Here is a 21,199-nt window from a genome sequence, read left to right as displayed (position 1 = left end):
TCAGGCCCACCAAGGGAGGGCGGGCAGGCAGAGCTGGGAAGCGGGAAGCCGGGTAGGCCTTTCGAGAGGAGGGGGCTGGGGGAGCCGTCAGCCCAGGGAAATGACCGCCACCTGTCCCGGCCTCACGACGCCGGCCCAGCACACTCGCCTCCGCCAGCACAAGCCTCTCCAGTGAGCTCCCTGCCGTCAGGTCCCAAGGAGGAGGACCTCACCCCTCGGCCTGGAGTTCAGTTGCCTCACCCGCAGTCTCATCCTGGCTGCTGCCCCTCCGGGACCGCTGGACATTCCTGGGGCCCCGACGCGGCCACCTTGTGTCCCTGAGCACACCCATGCAGGCCCAGGTGCCTCCACTGTCCCTCAGGGGCTTCCCAACAGAACCCCCTTTTCCTTGCTGTGGCCGAGCACCACTTCCCATCCCTGGTCCTGCCTGCCCTCTGGCCTCGGCCCCTCCCACCCTCCAGGACACCGGCCACACAGGACCAGTCTCTGCTCCTGGAACAGGCAAAGCTCAGCCTACCTGTGACTTCGCCTGCAGAGGTGTGCCCACGCACCCCTCTCCTCACGCAGGGCTCGGTTCAGATGTCACTCCTCAGAGACGTCCCCGCCGCCCACCCTCCCCGAAGCTCCCTGCAGCACTGCTGCCTGTCTCCTTTTCCTCAGAGTGCTTCTGCCACCTGAAAGCAACTTTTCTTTTCTTTTTTTTTTGGCCGCGCTGTGCAGCCTGTGGGATCTTAGTTCCCTCCGGGCCCCCAGCAGTGGAAGCGCTGAGTCCTAACCACTTGACCGACAAGGAATTCCCCTTGAAAGCAACTTTTCAGTCTGTTTACAAGCACCCGAGGAGCCGTTTGTGTCCAGCAACGCAGCACGGCCCCAGCACACACACACCCCAAGAGACAGCACACTGCCCTGCACAGCTGTGCAGGAAACGGGGAGGGGATGAGGGGGTGGAGGACAGAGGATGCATGGGGGGATGGACAAGTGGCTGAGTGAGGGGAAGCCTTCTGCAAGCCCTTCCCCCAACAGGACCCTCTCCCCTCCTGCAGGGCATTCTGTGCGTGGTTATCACACTGTCTATAACTATGAGCTGATTCATCTGCCTCCTAGTGGAGAGGAGCGTGAAGGCAGGGACTGTGGCAGCCCCACTGGCAGGTGCCAGAGTCCCCACCTGACAGCCCCACACCCAGCGGTGCCCTCAGCCTTTCTCCCCCTCCCACCGAATACCATGGCTGCCCTGCCAGCAGGCGGCAGCCACCACCGTCCCCAGCCTGCACCCCACTCTGCTCTAGGCCTACAAAGGGGCCAGGCTATTCACAAGTGCAGGTGCAGCTCCAGGGACGACACACGGCACCTCCTCTCCCACCTGGCCTGGTTACCGCATCTGCAGGCCCAGCGTCTGTGCCCCCGCCAGCCCCTCACCCCTCTGTCCACCCCGCGACCGGGTGAGCATCCCAGAACATCTCTGGCCCATGGCCCTGGGACGCTGCCCACAGGCCCCTACCCAGCTCTCCAGCTCCCCGGCCGCCCCTTGGCCAGTGGTTCCTGCAGCAAGGCTGCTGCCAGGCTGTTCCCGTGCCTGGGGCAGCCCTCACCCCAGCCCCCAAGCCGCACCAGAGCCCCCCGGCCTGGAGCCGGGAGAGAGGGCACTCAGGACCACCTGGCCGGCTGGTGGGAAAGCTTGGCTCTGCGAGGAGAGCTCCCGATGCCACTGCTGCCCACCCATCCGCAGAGGGCCCCTCGGTCCGTGGGTCCCCAGCCCACTCCTAGACCGCGTGGCGCTCCTTCCCTGGGGTGCCCACTGCACAGGCCAGCAGCAGCCTGCCTTGGGCCTGTCGACCCCCAGGCCAGACTCCGTGGAGGCAGGGGCAGCACAGGCCTGGCAGGGACAGAGTCAAGGCCAGTGTGCGTACCTGCATCAGGACTCAGCACCCCTGGGTGGCAGGAAGGGCGCCAAGAGGCCCAGGGCCCTGTCTGCCGCGACCATGCCACACTCAACACCTGCCCAGCAGGTGCTCCACACACACACCTGCTTCCAGGCCCAGCAAGGGGGCCCGACGCCCAGCAGACGCGCGCCAGATCCCCCAAGAGCTCTGCTGTCAGGAAGGGCCCAAGAAGGCAGGACAGGGCCTTAGGGCCTTCCCAGCACGCTGCCCCGGCTGGGACACTCCTCCCCCAAGCCACCTCCAACCACGTCCGTCAGTCAAGCCTCGCTGAAATACTACCTCCACAAGGGGCCCTACCTGGCCACCCCCTCTCTGTCGCCCCGACACCCTGCTAGTGGCAAGTCACGATGGGAATGTCTCAGCAGCTGGCCGGCTCGAATGCGGGCACCAGAGGGCAGGAGGGACCACCCCTGCCTTGGGTCTCCTGGACCCCCAGCACCTGGACCGCCCACTTCCCACAGCCGGCCCTGAGCACCACCATCATGGCCTGCACGCTGCCATCCCGCGTGACACCTCATCTGTGGGGACAGATCTGTCTGCAACTTCTCTGCACACCCGACATCTCGGCCGGCTAAGACAACACCGTGACAGAGAGGATCTGAACAGGGGCCATGAGTCCCCACAGAGGCCCAGATGTCCACAGACACCACCTCCTGGCCTCTCCCCCAGCTGCCCCAAGAGGCCACCTGACCCCCCACCTGCCCTCAAGCTCCCTGGGGGCGCCCCCGCCACCAGTCTCTCGAAGCGAGGGGCATCTTCAACTCGTCCTCTCCGGTCAACCCGCGGCAGCCTAACCGCTGGTCACCTTCAACCTCTTCACTCCCAGCCAGTCCTGCAGCCAAGGCCCGCCCCCCAATCCAGCCACCTCGCAGGAACCAGGAACCACTAACGGGGCTCCCTCTGCTCTGTCACCTGGCGTGAAATCCACACTTGGCATGGCGCACGGGATACGGCCAAAGGAGAATGGGCGGGAGGCCGGCACCCTCCAGCCTCACTTCCCCACAGCCCTCTCGCCGCCCCGCTCGACCCTCTGCCTGGGACCCCATGGCCCACCCTCCCACGGCCGGCTAGGCGCAGATGCTCAGCACAGCCCAGGCACCAGCTCCTCCAGAAGCCTTCTTCAAAGACTCCTGGCCAGGCCAAGGACCACGCCCTCGGCTGGGCTCCCCAGGCACCAAGCGTAGCACAGTTTCTAGCGCACGAGGCCCCGGCTGGAGCGCCCAGCGCCGAGCCTGCCCGGCCCCAAACCCTGTCACCTCCAGATCTCATACGGGTCAGTCTAGAAGCCGCTGCCGCACGTTCACCCCGCCGCTCAGAGGGGCCACCTCAGGACCAGGCACCCAGGTGAAGCCTGGCTCTGCAGCCTCCCCAGAGCACTGCCATCGCAGCAGTGGGGAGCCAGCCTCCTGCGGGGGCCACGCCCACAGCACTCCCCGTTCTGTTCCTGGACTCCAGGGACTCATTAAGAGGGCAAAGCCGACCCCTCCCAGGCCAGCTCAGGCTTCCCGAAGAAAAGGCAGCGCCAGCAGGGAGGGGAGGGGTAGACCTGTGGCCCAGGCAGTGAGGAAAGGAGGGAGAGGCCCTGGGCGGCACAAGCCACGTCTCCTCCCACTTCAGGGCTGCGGGGCTGCCACCCTCTCATCTACCTTCCCGCTCCTCCTGCCAAGAGGGACTCGGCTGCACATACACAGAGGGATGTGCTGAATAGACCACCACATGCCTGCCTGGAAGCATCTCTCCGACCCAGAGTGCAGGGCACGGTACCCCGGTTCTTCTCCTTCTCCACTCACTAGCCCAGGCCACCCACTGCCCGCCAGGCTGAGCGCTCCTGGGCCAGGGCCCCACAATGCAAGGTGGACGGCGAAGGTGGGTTCCCACAGGGAGCAGAGCCGTCACAGGCCCAGGGAGCCCCTCCTCCCGGTCATACCTTCCTTGGTGGCGAGGTGGGCCCGGCCAGGAGGCAGGCAGCACAGCCGGTGCCTGCTGACCTGCATCAGGCCCTTGTTGGGCGTCTTCTTCAGCACAGGGCTGCTCTTCCCCCGGAGGGCCTGCCTCCGCCGCAGGCTGAACTGGCTCCTGGCCGTGGTAGCAGGTGGGGGGCTGCTCTTCTTGTCCCCAGGAAGGCTGCAGACACAAAGAACAGACGGCTCCTAACAGGCTCCCCCAGCGAGTGGCTCACCTCCCACCCCTGCCCGCCCAGATCCCAGCAACATGGACTCAGCCCCCGGAGGGAACCAACCTCAGCAGCCGCCAGAAGGCTGCTCCCCACCCATCCCCCCACGCCACCCCCTCCTCCTCCCCGCCAGGGCCAGGCTCGCAGCCACAACCCTGGAGGATCCCAGAGCCAAGCAGGCGGAGAGCGCAGGAGAGCAGCCTCGACCCCCACCCAGTGCTCCACAAGCACCTCCTGCACCGCCCAGGCCAGATGAGCCCCCGCCTGGAGCTGGAGGAGAAGAAAAGCAGGCAGGCCTTGTACGGAGGAGGCGCTGCCACCAGCCTGGTGACCCCCTCCCCACACTGGCGGAAACAGAAAAAGTGAGGAGGGCAGGGAACCCGAGGAATCCAAGACAGCACCGACCGGGGAGGGCAGGGCCCAAGACCAGGTCAGACAGCAGGAAGGACCTCTGGAGTGGGACTTGCTGGGAGGTCAGCGAGTGTCACCACGTCTGACGGCAGAGGCAGGCCCTCTGCCCTTGCCACTGGCAGCCACCACAATTAAGTCCCTGACCCCAGACGGAGCACTGGGCCATGACACCGTCCTCGAGCCTCCTCTAGACCCGAGAGGACAGAGGGCGGGGAAGGTGACATGGGTTCAGTGAGGCCGTGACTCACCCTGTCACCCGGCCATCAAGGGGCAGCATTCCTCCCCGGTGGAAAGGCGACCCCCTCCCACAGAGACACTGCGCCCTGGGTTTGCTTGCCCTGCTCCTGGCCTGGGCACAAAACCTGCAGGCCCAGAACAGAAACCACCCAGCAGTCTCTGGTCTCTTGCCCACAGGAGAAAGGGTGGGATGCTGCCACCACCTCCACCTGTCCCCACCTGGCTGGGGGCCCCAGGCCAGCCCCCAGCCAGGTTGAGCCCTGTCACTCAGCTGTAAGAGACAGCAGTGACCCTGGCCTCATTCCTACTGACTATGGTGACACCACCACAGGCAAAGCTCCGCGCTCAGGCCCCGTCAGGGGTGATGCTTCCTCTCCACCTCCCACACCCCTGCGGGCGGGCCCTCCCACCTGCTCTGCATACAAGGCGGAACCTGCCTGGCCACACAGGGCCGGGGGCGGGGCAGGGACACACACCTAGCACTCCCCCGCCTCCGGATGATCTTGGTGCGGCTCTTCACTTTGTAAGCCGAGAGCGGGGTCTCACTGAAGAGGGGCTTCAAGCTGCTGGGTCCCACTGCTGGTCTGTCCCGTGGGGGGAACCTAGATGGGACTGGGGAGAGCTGGGAGGCATGGTCCTTGCTGCCGGCCTCTGACTGCCAACGGAAGGAGGAGGCCGAGGAGGCCAAGGGGCTGGAGGCCTTCCACTTGTACTTGCTCGGGGAGGCCCCAGGCACGGAGGCTGCGGCCGACCTCCTGGGCTTGGCATCCAGGTCGCCTCTGAGCTGCGGCTTCTCCGTTCGTTCCGCTGCAGAAAAGGGGGCCTTGCACACATTCTCCGCCACTGCTCTGGGACTGAGGGCCCTCCGAGGGGCCCGGGGACTCTTCGCCGAGGCAGCCACCCATTTGTAGTTGTTTTGCCGGAACTTGTTGCTTCGACAGGACACCAGCAGCAAGGGCTCCCGGGTCTGCCTGGGTCCAGCAGCAGGTCTAGCTGGGCCTGCCACCAGGCCAGAGGCAGCTGACTGATCTGCATGGCCGGCGTTCGCTCTCCCGTCCCCAAGGAGCTGTGTGCCGCAGTTGGCCGCAGGTTGTGAGCCCACCTTCCGGCCCAGGGCCGTGCCGCCCCGCTGGGGCGGGCTGGAGGGCGGGAAGCGGGCCCTGGCCGCAACTGCGCTCTCACCGACCATCCGCCGGGGCTCCGAGGGGCTGCTGCTCACAGTACTCATCGACTTCACCACCCGGGGCTTGCCAGGCTCCTTCTGGCAGACCAGAAGGGGGTCCTCCTCACTGCAGCTCCCCTTAGCTCTTCCTGGCCTCGAGGGCTGCTGCTGCCCACCGGGAAGCTCACCCTCACCTTCCTGAGGCCTGTGGTTGCTCCAGGGGGCATCCCCGTATTCTTCCAAGGAGCCCCGCAGGACCCCTGCAGTGCCAGCTGAGCCCGGCTTTGACGGTGGTTTGACATTGATGACCATGTTCTGAGCCGGACTGAGCTGGACCTGCCTCTCCAGGATGTACTGCTGGGGCTCGGGACCCTGGCTGCCCCCAGCCCCAAGGGGCGGCTGCGCAGCACAGTCGCCGGGTGGGTCCGAGGATCCCAAGGGCCGATTCACAAGGGAGTATTTCTTGCGCCACACGGGCCCATGGTTCGGGGAGAAGCCCCTCCGGCTCAGACGAGGGCAGCGAGCACTGAAGGCCCTGCCGCTGCTGTAAGCGGGCGGCTGCCACTGGGAAGCGGCGGAGGTGCCTGGGGCAGAGGCATTGCCATGGAGGTTTTTGTAGTCATCGATCAGACCTGAGGAGACAGGAGCACAAGCCCCATTAACCGGAGGGTGAGTAAAATCAGTGAGAATTCCCTGGAGGGGCATCAGCTGACCAAACACCCCGCAGACCCCGGTGGATCCTGTCACGTCCCAGTGCAGGAGGGGCAGCTGCCAGTGCGTGAGAACCACTGAAAGTCAGCCCAAATTCCCTAGGCCAATCTTCTCCATAAGTCTTTTCCCGTCAGTTCTATTTCAATCCTATTTCTAGTTGCTTATCCTTAAAATGTATCCCTGTGGCATATTCCCTATTCTCCAGGAATATTATGCTAGGTTCACAATCCTTTGAGAAGAAGTGTCACTCAGTATGAAAAGACCAGCAAGGCCCTATGCTGTAATGCCTCAAGAGACATGGAGGCCCTCTGGCTTGCCCACAGATAGAAAGGGAGCAGGGCTGCACCTCAATGAGCTCCCTGCCTGGCACACAAGGCAGTGAGGGTGAGGTAAGTGACACCCCTGGGTACTCCACACTTGACAAGAATGTCACACCATCCTCCCCTGAGGAGAGGAGAGGCCTAATCATCGGGAATCGCAGTGCAGTGGACTGCACTGTCCAGGGCCTTGCCAAGGAAGCCCCTGGACAGCTGTGCCCGTGCAGGTGGGGCACAGGCCTCGGCTGAAACAACCCAAGCTGTTACAACTCAGCCAACAAGCCCCACCGTTACAACGCTCCCCCACCATATGTCCCGCCCCCAGGCCCAAAGAGAGCCAGGTCCAGACCTGGTGACACCTCAGGGCAGATATGATGGAAGGCCAGGAAGTGCCTGGAAGGTGGGCTCAGCCCACCTGAACTCTCCCCCATACACACTTTCCAAGTCCTTAAGTCTTCTCTTTGTGGGAATAACTTTACAAGGGGAATTTTTTTTTTTAAGTATAGCAAACCACATTAGGTCTAAAAATGGAAAAGTTTGGAAACTGAAGACTGGGGAGTCTGGGCCGGGAATATCACGGAGAGTGTGACTGTACGGACGGAAGGAGCGTCAAAACGGGCTGTCCAGGGAAGAAACACACACCTGGCCCCGAGCGGGCTTTGCCACTGTCGGGCGCGGGGAGCGAGGGAGCGCCCAGGGGGCGCCGAGTACGTGCCCGCGCGTGGGGGTGGGGGGCCCCCTCCCGCCCGCCGGTTACTAAGCGACCGCCCCGCCGCCACCAGCCGCAGCGCCGGAAACGCTCGCACCCTCCGTCGAAACCCGAGCTGGAGGTGACCCAGGCCAGTCGGGACGCCCCTCCGGGTCCCCTAGACCCAGCCCGACCCCACCTACCTCCCCACCCGACCGGACCTAGCCGCCGAGACCGCGGGCGGAAAGCCACCCCCTTAGGGGAGGCGGGCAGGGGCCCGCTGTGAAGAGAAGGGGAAGAAAGGGACGCGCGACCCGGGCCCGACCCGACCTGACCTGACCCACCCTGCAGGAGACGGATCTGCCGCCGTAATTGCTCCTTTTCCTCCATCTCCAGAGTCCGCGACGCCCGGCCAGGCCCCCGCGACGTCATCGCCGCGCGACCGTTTCCCCGCGGGCTGGGCGGAGCGCGGGGAGGTGCCGAGACTGCGCACTGAGGCGAGGCCTGGGCGACTGCCCGGCCGCGGGGAGGGGGAGCAGAAGAGATGAGCCCGTCGCCCTGGCAACGGCTGGAGAGGCGGGGTCACGCATGCGCAGAGCTGGGGGTCGCGTCACTACGGAGCGCCGGGAAGTGGACTCACCGCTCGTGTGAAGGGGGCGCTGCGGTAGGTGGTCGCCGCCCTGGAGCGCTCTGGCCGCGTTCTTCGCCAAGAACTCTCGTTCCTTGCGGGACTGGGCGAGGGCCGAATTCCAGACCCCACCCCAGCGGCGACCTGGTGGGATGAGGGCCCAAGAGACTCTATTGTTGCGCGGGCCAGGACAGGAGAAGAAACGTCCAAGATCGAAGAGGCCCTACAGAGACGTGTTAAACCTCTGAAAACTTGAAAGATTTTGGTGTATCAGTGGAAACAAGTATAAAACCAGGTGTGTAAATCCCTCGATAGAGCTGGGGCGTGTAAAATGGTATGGCCGCTGTGGAAAACAGTCTGGTGTTTCCTCAGAAAGTTAAAAACAGAATTAGGGTTTGTCCCAGCACTTCCACTTCCGGGTATATACCCTGAAGAAGTGAGAACTCAAACATGTGCCAGTGTTGGATGGAGCATTATTCGCAGTAACCAAAAGGTGGAAATAGCCCAAGTGTCCATGAGGATGGATGGATAAACGGTGTATATCCGTACAATGGAACAGGATTTAGCCTTGAAAAGGAATGTAGTACTGATCCATGCTACGGCATAAATGAACCTCAGAAACATTACGCTAAATGAAGTAAGCCGGTCACAAAAGGACAAATACGGCAAAATTCCACTTATATGACATAGCTAGAATAGGGAAATTTATAGAGACAGAAAGTAGATCAGAGGTTACCAAGGGCTGAGGGGAGGAGGAATGGGGAATTAATGCTTTTTGGGTAGAGTCTATGTTTGGAGCGATGAAAAAGTTTCGGAAACAAGCAGTGGTGATGGTTGCACAACATTGTGAATGTACTTAATGCCACTGAAGTGGACACTTTAAAATGATTATATAACAATTTTTATATATTTACCACAATAAAAAAAAAGTGGACAGAATGTGTCTGCACAGACCTGAAAAATAGGAAATGTTAAAGGAAATTCTTCGAGCTGAAGGGAAATGATACAATATGGAGACAGAGCTACATGAAGAAAGAGGACAGGAAACGGGAAATATGTTAGTAATTTTTTTAAATTCTCATTTCTTATTTTCTCTAAAAGACAAATAGATACAGCAAAAATAATAAAAACGTATTGTGGGTTTATAACATACGTAGAGGTAAAACATATGCCACCAATGATTCAAGGGGCCACGTGCTCTGTCTCCTGCAGGTGAGGATGCAGCCCACAGCCTCTTAGGTCAGTACCTGAACCCACCTTAGGGAGTCAATGTTACTCCACTCAACATGCAGCAGTGGGCACCCTGGGATTTCTTTGGCGGAGGCGGCCCCAGGCTAGGAAGACCAGACAATAGAATGGCCCCTGCACTCAGGCTGCGAGATGGGGTGAGCCACAGGTCGTGCCCCACCAGCTGAACACTGTGTAAGACCCTTAGGCCTTGGCCGAACTCTGAGGGCAGGGTAGGGGAGTTCTCGTGGAATGACGGAATTTCCCACCAGGGATCTTGAAAAGCACTTCTTTGGACTTGCCCTGTCTTGCTTCTCTTGAGAATCCTGCAGCCATCACCTTATGAATGAGCCAGGGCTGGCCTGATGGAGGATGGACAACACATGCCTAGTTAATACCGCTGACCCTCTTGACAGCCAGCCGTCTGCCAAACAATGAGGCCAGTGGTTGCCAGCTAGCCACAGAATCGATGAAGCCAGGTGATACCATGTGGAGCAGAGATGAGCCTAAATGTCATAATTTAGGGCACCTCACGTGATTATGAGCAAACCAGGGGGTGTTTGTGTCACTAGGTTTTGGGGTGACTTATTAGCACACACTGACAGATTCATGGGTCTAGCGCTGAACTTGTCTTCTGTGCCCGACAAGCTCTCTGCTCCTGGACTTCAGTCCTGGGGTGGTGGAGCGGAGAGCCCAGCCACTTGCTGAGAGGAGGCAAGGTTTGTGGGTTTGTCTCCTGGAGTTGTGAAAGTGTAAGTGGGATGTAAGTGCTGTCACGATTAACTCCTTAAAACTGACCTTGACAGTTACACTTAAAACTCTGATGCCCATCAAGCTGGCACCGATTAAAGCAGCCTGCCTTCAGTGTTCGGGGCGAGGGCAAGAGACTCCACTGTTCACTTTTTGGATGTTGGCACAGCCTTTCTGAAGGACAATTTGCAACACGTGCCAAGACCCTGAATACCGTGTGAGGAATTTCACTTTTCAGGATCCCCCCAAAAGAGATAATGAAACACGTGCAAGGCCTTATGAACAAAAATATCAGGTGCTGGGGGGAAAGGGATGGGGAGGGATAAATTAGGAGTTTGGGATTAGCAGATACAAACTACTGTATATAAAATAGATAGCAAGGTCTTACTGTACAGCACAGGGAACTGTATTCAATATCCTGTAAAAAACCATAATGGGAAGGAATATGAAAATACATATGCATGTATAACTGAATCACTTTGCTGTATACCAAAAACTAATAGAACATTATAGATCAACTATACGTCAATAAAAATTAAAAATTTTAAAGTCAGGTGCTGAGTTCTTTACATGGAACAAAAATATTGAGCATGTTTATAGCCCATTACAGTGTGCCAGGCCCCCCCCCTTTTTTTTTTTAAAGCACAGGTCTGTGTTTGTTTGTTTACTTATTTATTTATTTGGGCTGCGCAGGCTCTTTGTTGCAGGCTTGTCTCTAGTTGCAGCACATGGGTTTAGTTGCGCGGCGGCATGTGGGATCTTAGTTCCCTGATCAGGGATCGAACCCGCGTCCCCTGCATTGGAAGGCAGATTCTTAACCAGTGGACCAGCAAGAAAGCCCCTAGGCCCCATTCTAGTGTTAACACACATTAATGCATTGAGTCTTCACAACAACCCTGTCGTTTCCAACTTAAGGATGAGGAGACCAACACAAAGGGGGTCAATCTCCCATCCCAAATCACAGGGTAGCCTCACCCTCCCCAGACTCCTGCGCGTCCTGGGCCGACTACTTCCAGGCCATCTCTCTCCTCCAGTGGTCTCTTCTTGCTGGCTGCCCACTCTCCGAGTGATCTCTTCTCTGCCAATCCTCTCTCTTCCCCGCAGTGGACCTTCCCATAGGGCTGCCCAGGTGCAGGTCTGGGGCCATAAAAAGGACTCCATTACTGGCATTCAGCAAACAAGTGCTGAGGAACAGACATACCTGTTGCTGGAAGGCCATTTCCATGGACTTCTCCCTCTCTCCCCTCACAGGGGAGTTGTCTCCCACCGCCACCCCTCACCTCCCTCTGCTCTCCTCCCTTCTCCCACACCCAGCTTCCTGCTCTTTTCACCACCCTAGCCCAAGCAGCCTTCCTGAGCCGCACGCTGTTCCCCCGGCCACCCCACCCACATCTGCCCTTGGCCTTGCACACCCCCCTTCTCTCCAGCCCCACCACATAAGGCTACCCCAGGCACCAGCCTCTCTGAAGGGGGTGGGAGAGTAGGAAAGCAATGCAGCTGTACCGAATGCACTTTTACCAGGGCGCGAGCACAAAATGTCAAATCCTTCCTGAGCTTGTTACCTGTCTCCTTGTTCTGTGGCCTGCAAAAGTATCTGCGTCCCCCCTCCACCAACCCAGCCTGCACCTCCCTTGGGGAATGTCCCCCTCCTGCCATCTCCTTCCCTCCAGGAGGTCTGCATGCGATGGGAGTCAGGCACCCTGACTCACCGAGCCCTCACGTGGGAACAGGTGCTTGGCTGGCTGGGACCGCTACCCCATGGATACCTCCTTGCCTTTTATCCCAGAGGGAGAGAGGCAGGAAGTGAGTGTAGAAGAGAACTACCATTGAGGGCTCTGTGGGTCCCTCCTTCATCCCAGCCTCCAATCCCCCACTTGACCCCCCACCCTCACGGCAAAGCATGAGCCTCAGAACCAGATCCTCTTGGGAGAAAAGTTGATTAATCTACTGTTTCCTAGATGGCAGCATTTCCACGAGGCTCTCAGGGACCACGGTGGATGGATGGTGTGAATCTCACCTCCACAATTTCCCACATGCCCTAGTACTGGGCAAGCCTAACTAGGTGGAAGAGACACACCCCCCCCCCCCCCAGCCCAGCAATGCCTGGATCCCAGCAGTAAGAGCCCCCTGCAGCTGGGGCAAAGTGAAGTGAGGCTCAGAGCGTCGGAAACAAGAGCCGCTTCCCTCTGCAGAGGACCAGTTGGAGTGGGGCAGGGTTCTGAGCCGCGCCCCCGACCCCTGTCAGCAGAAAGTGCCGAGCCAGGCAGGATGCCGCAGGCCTCCGGACCGAGGACCAAAAGGAAACAAGACAGGAGGGCCGCGCGGGGGAGGGGCGGCTGGAGGCGGGGCGTGGGCGAAGAGAACCGCTAGTCACCCGCGCCGGCCCCCAGGACGCACCGTGAGCCTCCGCTGATCCTGACCTGCGGGGAGTAGTTTCCTCGCCTGCCTCTCCCCCACCCAGTTCTGCCGCCCCTTCCTGAGGCCTATGCCCCTCCTGACTCCCGGGGCGCCCCTGGATCCGAGACCGCCTTGCTCTGGGGCCGCCCCGTCGCCCAGCGATCCGCCGAGCGTTGATTGAGCGCCTGCTGGACAGGCCCTGCTGACCGGCGGTCCGAGCCGCCGCCGAGGGTCCGGGCCAGCAAGGGGGGGCGGGGGCGGCGAGCGGGAGGGAAGCCCCGGGGGGACTCAACTCCCAAAGGAAAGGACTCCTGGGACTTCAGTGCGTCTGGCAGCCTCTCGGCCCCTCGCTCCGCGTTCGTTCACTCCCGGCCAAGCGGCTCTCGGGCACACGGGGCCCTCCGGGGCGCCTCTTGCCCGCGCGGGCTCCTGGGGGCGCGGCAGCGCGGGCGGCGGCTGCCGACATCCTGGGCGCCGACTTCCGGCACCCTGGGAACCCCCAAAGTGTCACTGGGAGGCGGGCACAGGGTGGAGCCAGCCCCCTGAGCTGCACCACCCACATCGCAGACCCAGATGAGCCCGAGGCCCAAAGCTCCCCCTACCCCTCCCTGGACCCTGGCCGTCCCTGATGCCCGATGGCCGGGGCTGGGTGGGTTCCTCGGGCCGACTACCCCCTAGCCCCGTCTCATGCGGTCCTGGCCTCCACTGTCCCTGCCTGGAGGACAGTGGACACCCTCAGGCCTCCTCTCCCTAAGCCCACTCTGCCATGTCCTCTGAGGTATCCCAACCGCTGCCTCCAAAGGGCTGTCCTGGTTATCTTCTGTCCTTGTTCCTCCCAGGGGCTCGGCCCTTCCAGGGTAGAGGCTGTGGCCTCCACTGCCCAGTTCCCAGCAGTGCCTGGCCAGCCCTGCCCCTCACCGGGTGGGTGGAGGCATCGGATTGCGGTGGGCTTCCTCTTCCTTAGAACTCTCCCAGAGGTGCTAACCCTTCCCCGCACACAGCCAGAAGCCCCCTCCCAGGCTCCCATCCCTGGTCACGGTTCTCCCCCCAGGGCACGGTGTCCTAGCTGGCTCTGGACCCCCAGGGTCTGCCCAGACGTTGCGCAGGGAGGCCTCACCCACCCCCATAACACAGAGTGGCTGTGAGGAAGACGAGAGGTTGCCCCAGACTTCCTGGCCCTGGAAATGTCCGAGTGCTCCCCAGGCCTCCAAATGGGGAGGGGGAGGGGGTGCAGGGCCAGCCCCAGCCACCTTCCTTCTGCTTTTTCTCCCCAGTGGACTCACTTCCTGTCATCTCAGGCTGACTCTGCCCTCAGGAGCCTAGGGACACAACCACTCACCAAGCCCAGTGCCTCTTGTTTAGGTTATTGCCAGAGAACTGAACATGTGAACGAGGAGTTGCTGCAGCGATGCCCTGTCCATGCTTCATTCAGCCCCGGGTCATTGCAACATTCCAAAACACCCCCCCAGGAAGTCACTTTCCCTGCACTGGCATCGGGCCGCTGCCAGCGGCTCTACCTGGAGGGGCCCTTGTCCCGTTCACGGCCAGAGCCCTCATCTGCAGGAGCACGTGGCGCCAGGTGCTGATAAGCACTCATGGCTCGAATCAGTGCATGTGGCGGAGCCTTCGGGGTGAGTCTCAGGCCAGCCAACTGGCAGGGGCCCTGGTGCGGGCTCCAGAGTGTCACAGGGCCCAGAGGCAGGATGTGGCGGTGGAGCGGTGGAGAAAAGGGGGCATGGGGCTCCTGGCTGCCTTGCACTGGACATGATCCGCAAGCAGCCCAAGAGAGTAAGGGTGTTGAGAACCTGAGACAGGCCTGGCTTCAGCTTTTCAAAGTAACAGCTTTATTGAGATACAATTCACATACCATACAATTCACCCATTAAAAGTGTGAAACTCTGGGGCTTTTAGCGTATTCAGCGTTGAGAACATTTCCACTCCCCAAAAGAGGCTGTGTCACTCCCCATCCCCCTCCCCGCAGCACCTGGCAACTACTAAGCTGCTTTCTGTCCCTACGGTTCGCCTGTTCTAAACAATTTGCATACATGAATCCCATGAGCTATTGTCTTTCACGTCTGCCTTCTCTCACTTGGCATAATGTCTTGAGGTCCGTCTACGTTGTGCCGTGAGTCACAACTTCATTCCTTTGTATGGCTGAGCACCACACCATCCTGTGTCTTCCATCGTGTGCACTGACCACATTGTCTGTGCTTCCACAGACGGACATTTTGCGGTGCTTCTGAGTTTTGCCTGTTAACAATAATGTTGTGGGAACATCCATGTGCCGGTTTTTGCGTGAACATATGTTTTCACTTCTCTTGAACACACACCTAGCAGTGGAATGAATGAGATCTAATGGTAATTCTCTGTTTAACTTTTTGAGGAACTGCCAGACTCTTTTGCATCCATTTACATTCCCAGTAGTGTGTGAGGCTCCAATTTCCCCCATCTTCCCCAACACTCGTTACTTCTCTTCTATACAGTTATCTATGGGGTGTGAAGCAGCATCTTCTGCAGTTTGATCTGCAGTTCCCTGACAGCAAATGGCGTGAGCATCTTTTTGTGCGCTTGTTGGCCATTTGTAGCAATACATTTTCTTTGAGGAAATGTCTCTTCAGACCCTTTGCCGTGGCCCAGAGTCTCCAGAGAGAAGGACTGAAGAAGCGCCCAGCAGTTAGTGCCCAGCAGTTGGAGGCAGCAGCGGGTGGGGCACGAGCTGGCGCACCCTGACCCTCCCCCACCCTCGCCAGGCTGGGGCTGCGGGGGCGGGCTCACGGGGGTTTCCGGGCTGTGGCTGCTGCAGGCCGGCCGAGGTTTCACTTTTGGATCTGGGAAGCTTTGGGTTGTGTGCTAGCTTGGCAGCTCCGGGGCAGAGCCCTCCGACCCCAGCCAGCAGAGCGGCCTGGCTTCAGCTCTGTGGGCGCAGGCACGCAGCAGTCACGGTCACGGTGAGCTGCTCCCCGCCCCTGCGCGCCGCACCCCACTGCCTGCCCTGGTTCCAGGGGGGTGCTCTCCCTAGTGCTGGGTGGGGGGAGGCCAGCTCCTCTGGGTGGAGACCTGGTCCGGGCACCCTTCTGCGGCTTCCCCAAGCCCCCCAAGGACTCGCAATCCCAGACAGGTTTGGGGAAGCCCCAGGCCTCTGGGAAGGGGGTGCCCTCCCCAGCCCGGCTGGTTTGGGCTTAACTCCAGGTAGGCCCTCTAGGTGCTCCTTGGGCCACTCTCAGACTTCAGACCATCCCTGAAGCTCAGAGGCTTCCTAAGGGCTGGCCCCCGTGCCTGGAGCCCAGATGTCCTGGGTCCTGAGTCAGGCCCACATTGGCTTCTGACCCCTGAAGACAGACTAGTGGCTCACGGAGCTTTGGGCGCAGAGAAAGCCCTGGAGGACACGTCTAGGAGCTGGGGACACTTTGGCTGGGCCTTGCTGTGGGCCTTTGCACCAACTGCCCAGGAAGTGATGGCTTCTGATTCTTCCCCCGCCCTCTGAACACCTCAGCCAGCGGGGGGCGCTGCTACAGCAGACAGAGCAGTGGCTCGGGGTCACTCCAAGGCCCCAGCCTTGCCCTGCCCTTCCTCAGTGGCTGCTTTTCGTGAGCAGCCCTAAGCCTTGTTGAAGTGACAAAGGGACAAGAGGCCTTGGTGGGTGGCCAGGGCTGCCCCCCCCGCCCCAAGCGCTGAGTCCCAGGGCTTTCTCGGGCTCCATGTGGGCACTCTGATCACAGAACAGCTGGTGTGCGTGGCCTGAGTCCCACTGAGGGCTGTGAATGACGCCCCACCCTGGAGGTGCTCATGGCCCCTTGGAAAGATGGACTAGTGGATGCCCGGGTGTGCTTCTGCTTGTCTTTGTGTTGGGTGATAGTCAGCAAGCGCCTTCTGCCAGTCAGAGCATCCCAGGACTAGCCAAGCAGGACTGCTTTGGAGGGAAAGAGCTCCCCATCACTGGAGACGTCCAGGCACCTACCTTCCCCCTCTGCCGCCCGCCCTCTTCCAGCCCTGCGGGTGCAAGGCCTGACCCAGCTGCCCTCCTCAGGAGCATGGCATCGGCCTTTGCAAGGGTGGTCAGGAGCGTGGTCCAGGAGCTGGACCACGGTGGGGAGCTCACCCCTGTGGACAGCCTGCAGAGCTCCACCAGCTTCCAGCTCTACTGCCTTTTGGGCAGGAAGTCCTCGAGTTCACGGTTCTGGAAACACCGCTACACACGTGTCAACCTGTCCATCAGGGACATCCTGGAGCCCGACGCCCCAGAGCCAGGTACCCCACTTGGCACTGTCAGAGCCATGGGTCGGGTCGGGGGAGGAGGGGGCAGGCCCGCTGCCACCTGCTCTGGGCCTCTGGGCTCCTGCTTCCAGAGGGCAGGCACTTTTCAGAGGCCCCTCCGCCCGGGGGGAAAGGCGGCGGATGGTGGGATGGGCCTCAGCTCTGGTCTTGCTCCAGCTGTGGAGTGTGGCAACACCTTCCATTTCCACGATGCTATGGATGGGAAGATGCAGGGCAGCGTGGAGCTGGCGGCCCCAGGACAGGGGAAGCTGTCAGGCGGGGCCGCGGTGTCCGGCAGCTCCAGCGCCTCGATGATCGTGTGCACGCTGCGAGTGGCGCCCAACACCTGGGAAGCCATGCATCGAGAGAGGTGAGCCCTGGGGTGGCGGGGCCCTGCTGAAACTGGGCAGCCTCTGGGTCAGGACCTCGGGGCAGCAGGAGTCACAGGGGGTCTCTGCCAGGCTGAGGGAAGTCCCAGAGGCAGGGGCATGCTGGGACCAGTGGGCAGGGAAGGAGGCTGCAGAGGTCCTGGGGGCCTGCATCCTGCGGGCCAGGGCGGCCAGGCAGGGCCCTAGGGTCAGGGGTCAGACCAAGTCCCACTGCGAGGGGGCTGGGCTGCTGGGGTGGAGCAGACACAGGGACCCTGGGGAGAAGGACCATTAGCTCAGAGCGGAGACATGAGATTTGAACCCTGGGAGCGGCAGGGAGTGGAGGGAGAGAGCAGCCAGGTGAGCAACCGGCCAACAGGGTGGGCCCCTCCAGAGGTCTTCAGGTGTCCACCCGTCCCCACTGGACCTTGTCTTTTCTTCCTGCACCCCACCCACTCACAAACATTGTCGGGAGCACCAGGGAGGGAATGATGGGTATCCCGTGCCTGGGCATCCACAGAGCTCTCGGTCTCCTCGGTCGTGTCACTGCCCCCAACCCCTATGGCCACAAAGGCCGAGGTCCAGGGAACGGAAGCCCGCCCCGTGGCAGGGGGAGGGGAGCGCAGGGTGCACCGCTGCGAGCTTCCCATTGGTCTGCTCACCACAGGCGCTTGCGGCGGCCTGAGCACAAAGTCCTGCAGCAGCTGCGGAATCGTGGGGATGACGTGTTCGTCGTGACCGAGGTGCTGCAGACACAGCAGGAGGTGGAAGTCACCCGGACCCAAAAGCAGGAGGGCTCCGGCCAGTTTGCACTTCCGGGAGCCATGGGCTTGCAGGTGTGCGGGGGCTCGGGCTGGGGAGGCAGAGTGGGGCAGACCCCTGCCACCAGCACCCTGTTACGTCTGGCCCCACGACCCAGAGCCCAGTCCTGAGCCCATATCCATCTATCAGGGCAGAGGCGAGGGCCACCTGAGCCAGAACAAGATGGTCACCATCCCCGCGGGCAGCATCCTCGCCTTTCGGGTGGCCCAGCTGGTTATTGGCTCTGACTGGGGTGAGCCAGGATCACGGTGACTTCTGGGGCCCAGACTCCATGGCAGAGAGGCAGAGAGGCCTGAAAGAGCCCCCAGGGGTCACTGGGGGCATCTGGGTCGGGGTGGCCGAGGGTCCCTTGCTCTGGCATTTGGGAGGTTGGGGCACAATGGGGGTACTGCACAGGGGGTCCCAGCTTGGGAGGGAGATGCCAAGTGCCCCGCCAACCTGCTTTCCCACCTCTGCTCCCGTCTGGCTGCCAGACATCCTCTTCTTCCCGGACAAGAAGCAGACGACCTTCAGGCCACAGCAGAAAGGTGAGGCCTGTGGACCTGGGCAATGGGATGAGCTGATGAGGCATTCTCCTGCCCAGCACAGCACAGCCGGGGGACGCACACACGCGCGCACACACACACACGGGTGACACGGTGACAGGCTGACACCAGCCTGGTTCGACCTTGCTCCCTGTCCCGGGCTGCCAGTACTGGGGTGGTGGTGACAGGCTGTGAGGGCCGAGGGGAGGCCTCAGGCCTCTCTGGCTCGGGGACCCAGCCCTGCGCTGACCAGCCCTGCCTCGTCCAGACTACAGGCCCTCCTACATTGCAGGTGGCCAGCTGCAGCGGTCCTCCTGCCTCACCTCCACAAAATTTCTCTCTCTCCGCTTCAAGTTCCTGTCGGGTCAGTACCTTCTTGGCCACCCCCCTGGTGGGCTCCCCTTCTGCCCCCCTGTGGTCTGCCCTCCATAACCAGGGCTCCCCGGGGCCACGTGGGTACCTGGGCAATGGCAGCCCTGTCCCCACAGATGGGCCCATGGAGGACCGGTTGGCGACCACCGAAGGCTTCCAGGGCCTGCAGGCAGAAGTGGAGGCTTGGGCCGTGGGCCTGGAGGGCTTGTCCAGGGAGCCTTGTCGGCAGCTGCTGGGGGCCCTCGGGCAGGTGCTGCGGGACGAGGCCGCCCTGCAAGCCCTGGATGAGTCGGTGAGAGAGCTGGGTGGGGCGTGGGGGGCGTGCAGGGGTGGTGGGTGGGTGGGGGGCGAGCTGGGGCGGGGTGGGGCGGGCAGAGCTGGTGCCTGCGCCCCGCCCCCGCGCTCACCCACCCGCCCCACGCCCTCACCCCCAGCTGGAGCACGGCCTGCGTGGCGGGCTTTTGGAGTCTCGGGATGGTCCGGTGGGTGCTGTCCTCGAGTGCCTGGTGTTTTCCTCCAGAAGGCTGGAAAAGAGACTTGCCGGCCCCGTCTTCTACCTGCTGCAAGCTCTAGCTGGTGAGGGGCTCCAGGGGTGGGACAGGCAGGGAGCAGGAATGTGGGCTTCCCTAGCTGGCCTTCCAGAACCCCTCTCACCCAAGGTCTCTCCCCAGTGCTGAGTGCAACCCAGCACGTGCTGCTGGCTGAGGTGCTGGAGATGGGGGCCCTGTCAGGGGCGTTCAAACTGGTGAGTGGGCCCAGCTTGTAGGGGAGGGGCTGTGCCGGAGGTGCGGACCCAGTGCATCTGGGCTGGGGTGGTGTGGATGGTGCCAGAATCCTGGGGGCCCCTCTGACAACCTCCCACCCTGTTCTGCCAGGTGGAGAGCCTTTTGGAGCAGAGCACCCCATGGCAGGAGCACAGGGCCGTGTCCCTGCCGCACGAGCTCCTGGGGAGCAGCTGGGGCTCAGAGGCACCCACCTGGGTCCTGCTGGAGGAGTGTGGCCTTGAGCCACAGGTGGGCGCCCCCCAGGTGTGCTGGAAACCGGAGGCCCAGGGCTGTGCGAACGCGCTTTACGCCTGCCTTGCACTGCTGTTCAGGCTGAGCCGGCTCTGCTAGCCTGCAGCCTGCCCGCAGGGCAGCTCTCTAGTCGGGGCAGAGCTCAAGCCCACCCAGCTGCCAGGAGCCACACCCAGCCATGTGGGCAGCTCCCCACAAGGCCTGGGAGTTGAGGAAAGACAATAAATGTGATGAACAAAGGGAAAATGCTCACTGAGCTTTCGAGGGGCCCTATGTCAGGGGTCGGGCAGTGATGGGGATGGGGCCTCATATGGGGAGGGACCTGGGGGCTGAGAGCAGGCATCTCTCCCGTGGGGCTGAGGGGGCGTTCCCTGTGCTGCACCGGATCACTCCAGAGTGAGCAGCCACGTGGCCGGGCTCCTGGCGCCCTCCCCCAGCCGGCTGGCCTGGAAAGAACGGGACGGGGCGATTCCAGCCCTCAGGATGGTTCTCTGTCTGCCTCAGGGAACTTGAGAACGTACTGATGCAGGGAGCCGGGGCTGTCCTTGCCCTCCGGGGCGCAGAGAGGACAGAGAAAAGGTGTACTGACAGGCACACAGATCTGCACTCCTGGGGCTGCACTGGGGCCCCAGGGAAGTGACCCGAACCAGAGCAACTGGCCTTTGGGGTATGTCTCATCCAAATTAATTAGCTCAAAGGTAAGAGTCTCCCGAGAGGAGGGCTCTGGGCCCCTGAGTCGCAGTCCCTGGGCCTTCGGCAGGGCTCAGAGCCTCCCTGGACCAGGGTGCCTGAGCCTCCCTGGGGCGTGGGGGCGGGGGTGGAACGGCCCCACGTGCAAGGAGAGATAGTAACTGATTCAGCCATGGACTTATTCTCATCTTGGAGCTTGAACAGCCAGGAGAAATTCGCCTCTCCCCGTGGGAGCCAGTCTGCCATCCTCCGCTTGGCGGAAGGCGGGGGAAGCCGCGCTCCCCTCCTGTCAGGCTCACACTGCCCTGCAGCCTCAGGACTGGCTAAAGAGAAGGGATGATCGGCCCTGCCATGGTTGGGACATTAACCCCCGAGAAAACTCAGGATTGAGGCCAACAGTAAAATTAATATTAAAACAGAGTGTTTGGGTCTTCCCTGGTGGCACAGTGGTTAAGAATCCGCCTGCCAATGCAGGCGACGCGGGTTCGAGCCCTGGTCTGGGAAGATCCCAC

General features: G+C 61.5%; 2 protein-coding genes across 4 annotated transcripts in view; one reads left to right on the top strand and one right to left on the bottom strand.

The window, feature by feature from the left end:
• The window catches only part of ZC3H3 (zinc finger CCCH-type containing 3), an 80,566-nt gene extending 72,445 nt beyond the window's left edge, over positions 1–8,121 (bottom strand). For both annotated transcript variants that reach the window (XM_079902091.1, XM_079902090.1), the window contains exons 1-3: positions 7,984–8,121; positions 5,238–6,555; positions 3,868–4,064 (exon numbers count right to left, since the gene is read on the bottom strand). In XM_079902091.1, coding sequence (XP_079758217.1) covers positions 3,868–4,064; positions 5,238–6,555; positions 7,984–8,071 — 1,603 coding nt within the window. In that variant the 5' untranslated portion in view covers positions 8,072–8,121. The remainder of the gene's footprint in view (positions 1–3,867; positions 4,065–5,237; positions 6,556–7,983) is intronic.
• Positions 8,122–15,482: 7,361 nt separating this feature from the next.
• On the top strand, positions 15,483–20,212 carry GSDMD (gasdermin D). Of its 2 annotated transcripts, XM_079901922.1 has the most exons (11): positions 15,483–15,589; positions 16,630–16,889; positions 17,073–17,265; positions 17,931–18,099; positions 18,215–18,317; positions 18,559–18,612; positions 18,902–18,973; positions 19,098–19,273; positions 19,416–19,557; positions 19,653–19,726; positions 19,857–20,212. In XM_079901922.1, the coding sequence occupies exons 2-11, from the start codon at positions 16,673–16,675 to the stop codon at positions 20,094–20,096; spliced, it is 1,440 nt and encodes a 479-aa protein (XP_079758048.1). In that variant the 5' UTR covers positions 15,483–15,589; positions 16,630–16,672; the 3' UTR covers positions 20,097–20,212. The 2 variants fall into 2 exon arrangements, with proteins under 2 accessions (XP_079758048.1, XP_079758047.1); XM_079901921.1 differs by having other exon boundaries at positions 15,497–16,889.
• Positions 20,213–21,199: the final 987 nt, after the last annotated feature.

Source organism: Stenella coeruleoalba (assembly GCF_951394435.1).
Source record: "Stenella coeruleoalba genome assembly, chromosome: 17".
Classification (NCBI taxonomy): Eukaryota; Metazoa; Chordata; class Mammalia; order Artiodactyla; family Delphinidae; genus Stenella; species Stenella coeruleoalba.
Note: the sequence above shows the minus strand (reverse complement) of the source record. Positions and strands in the feature narration are given on the sequence as shown.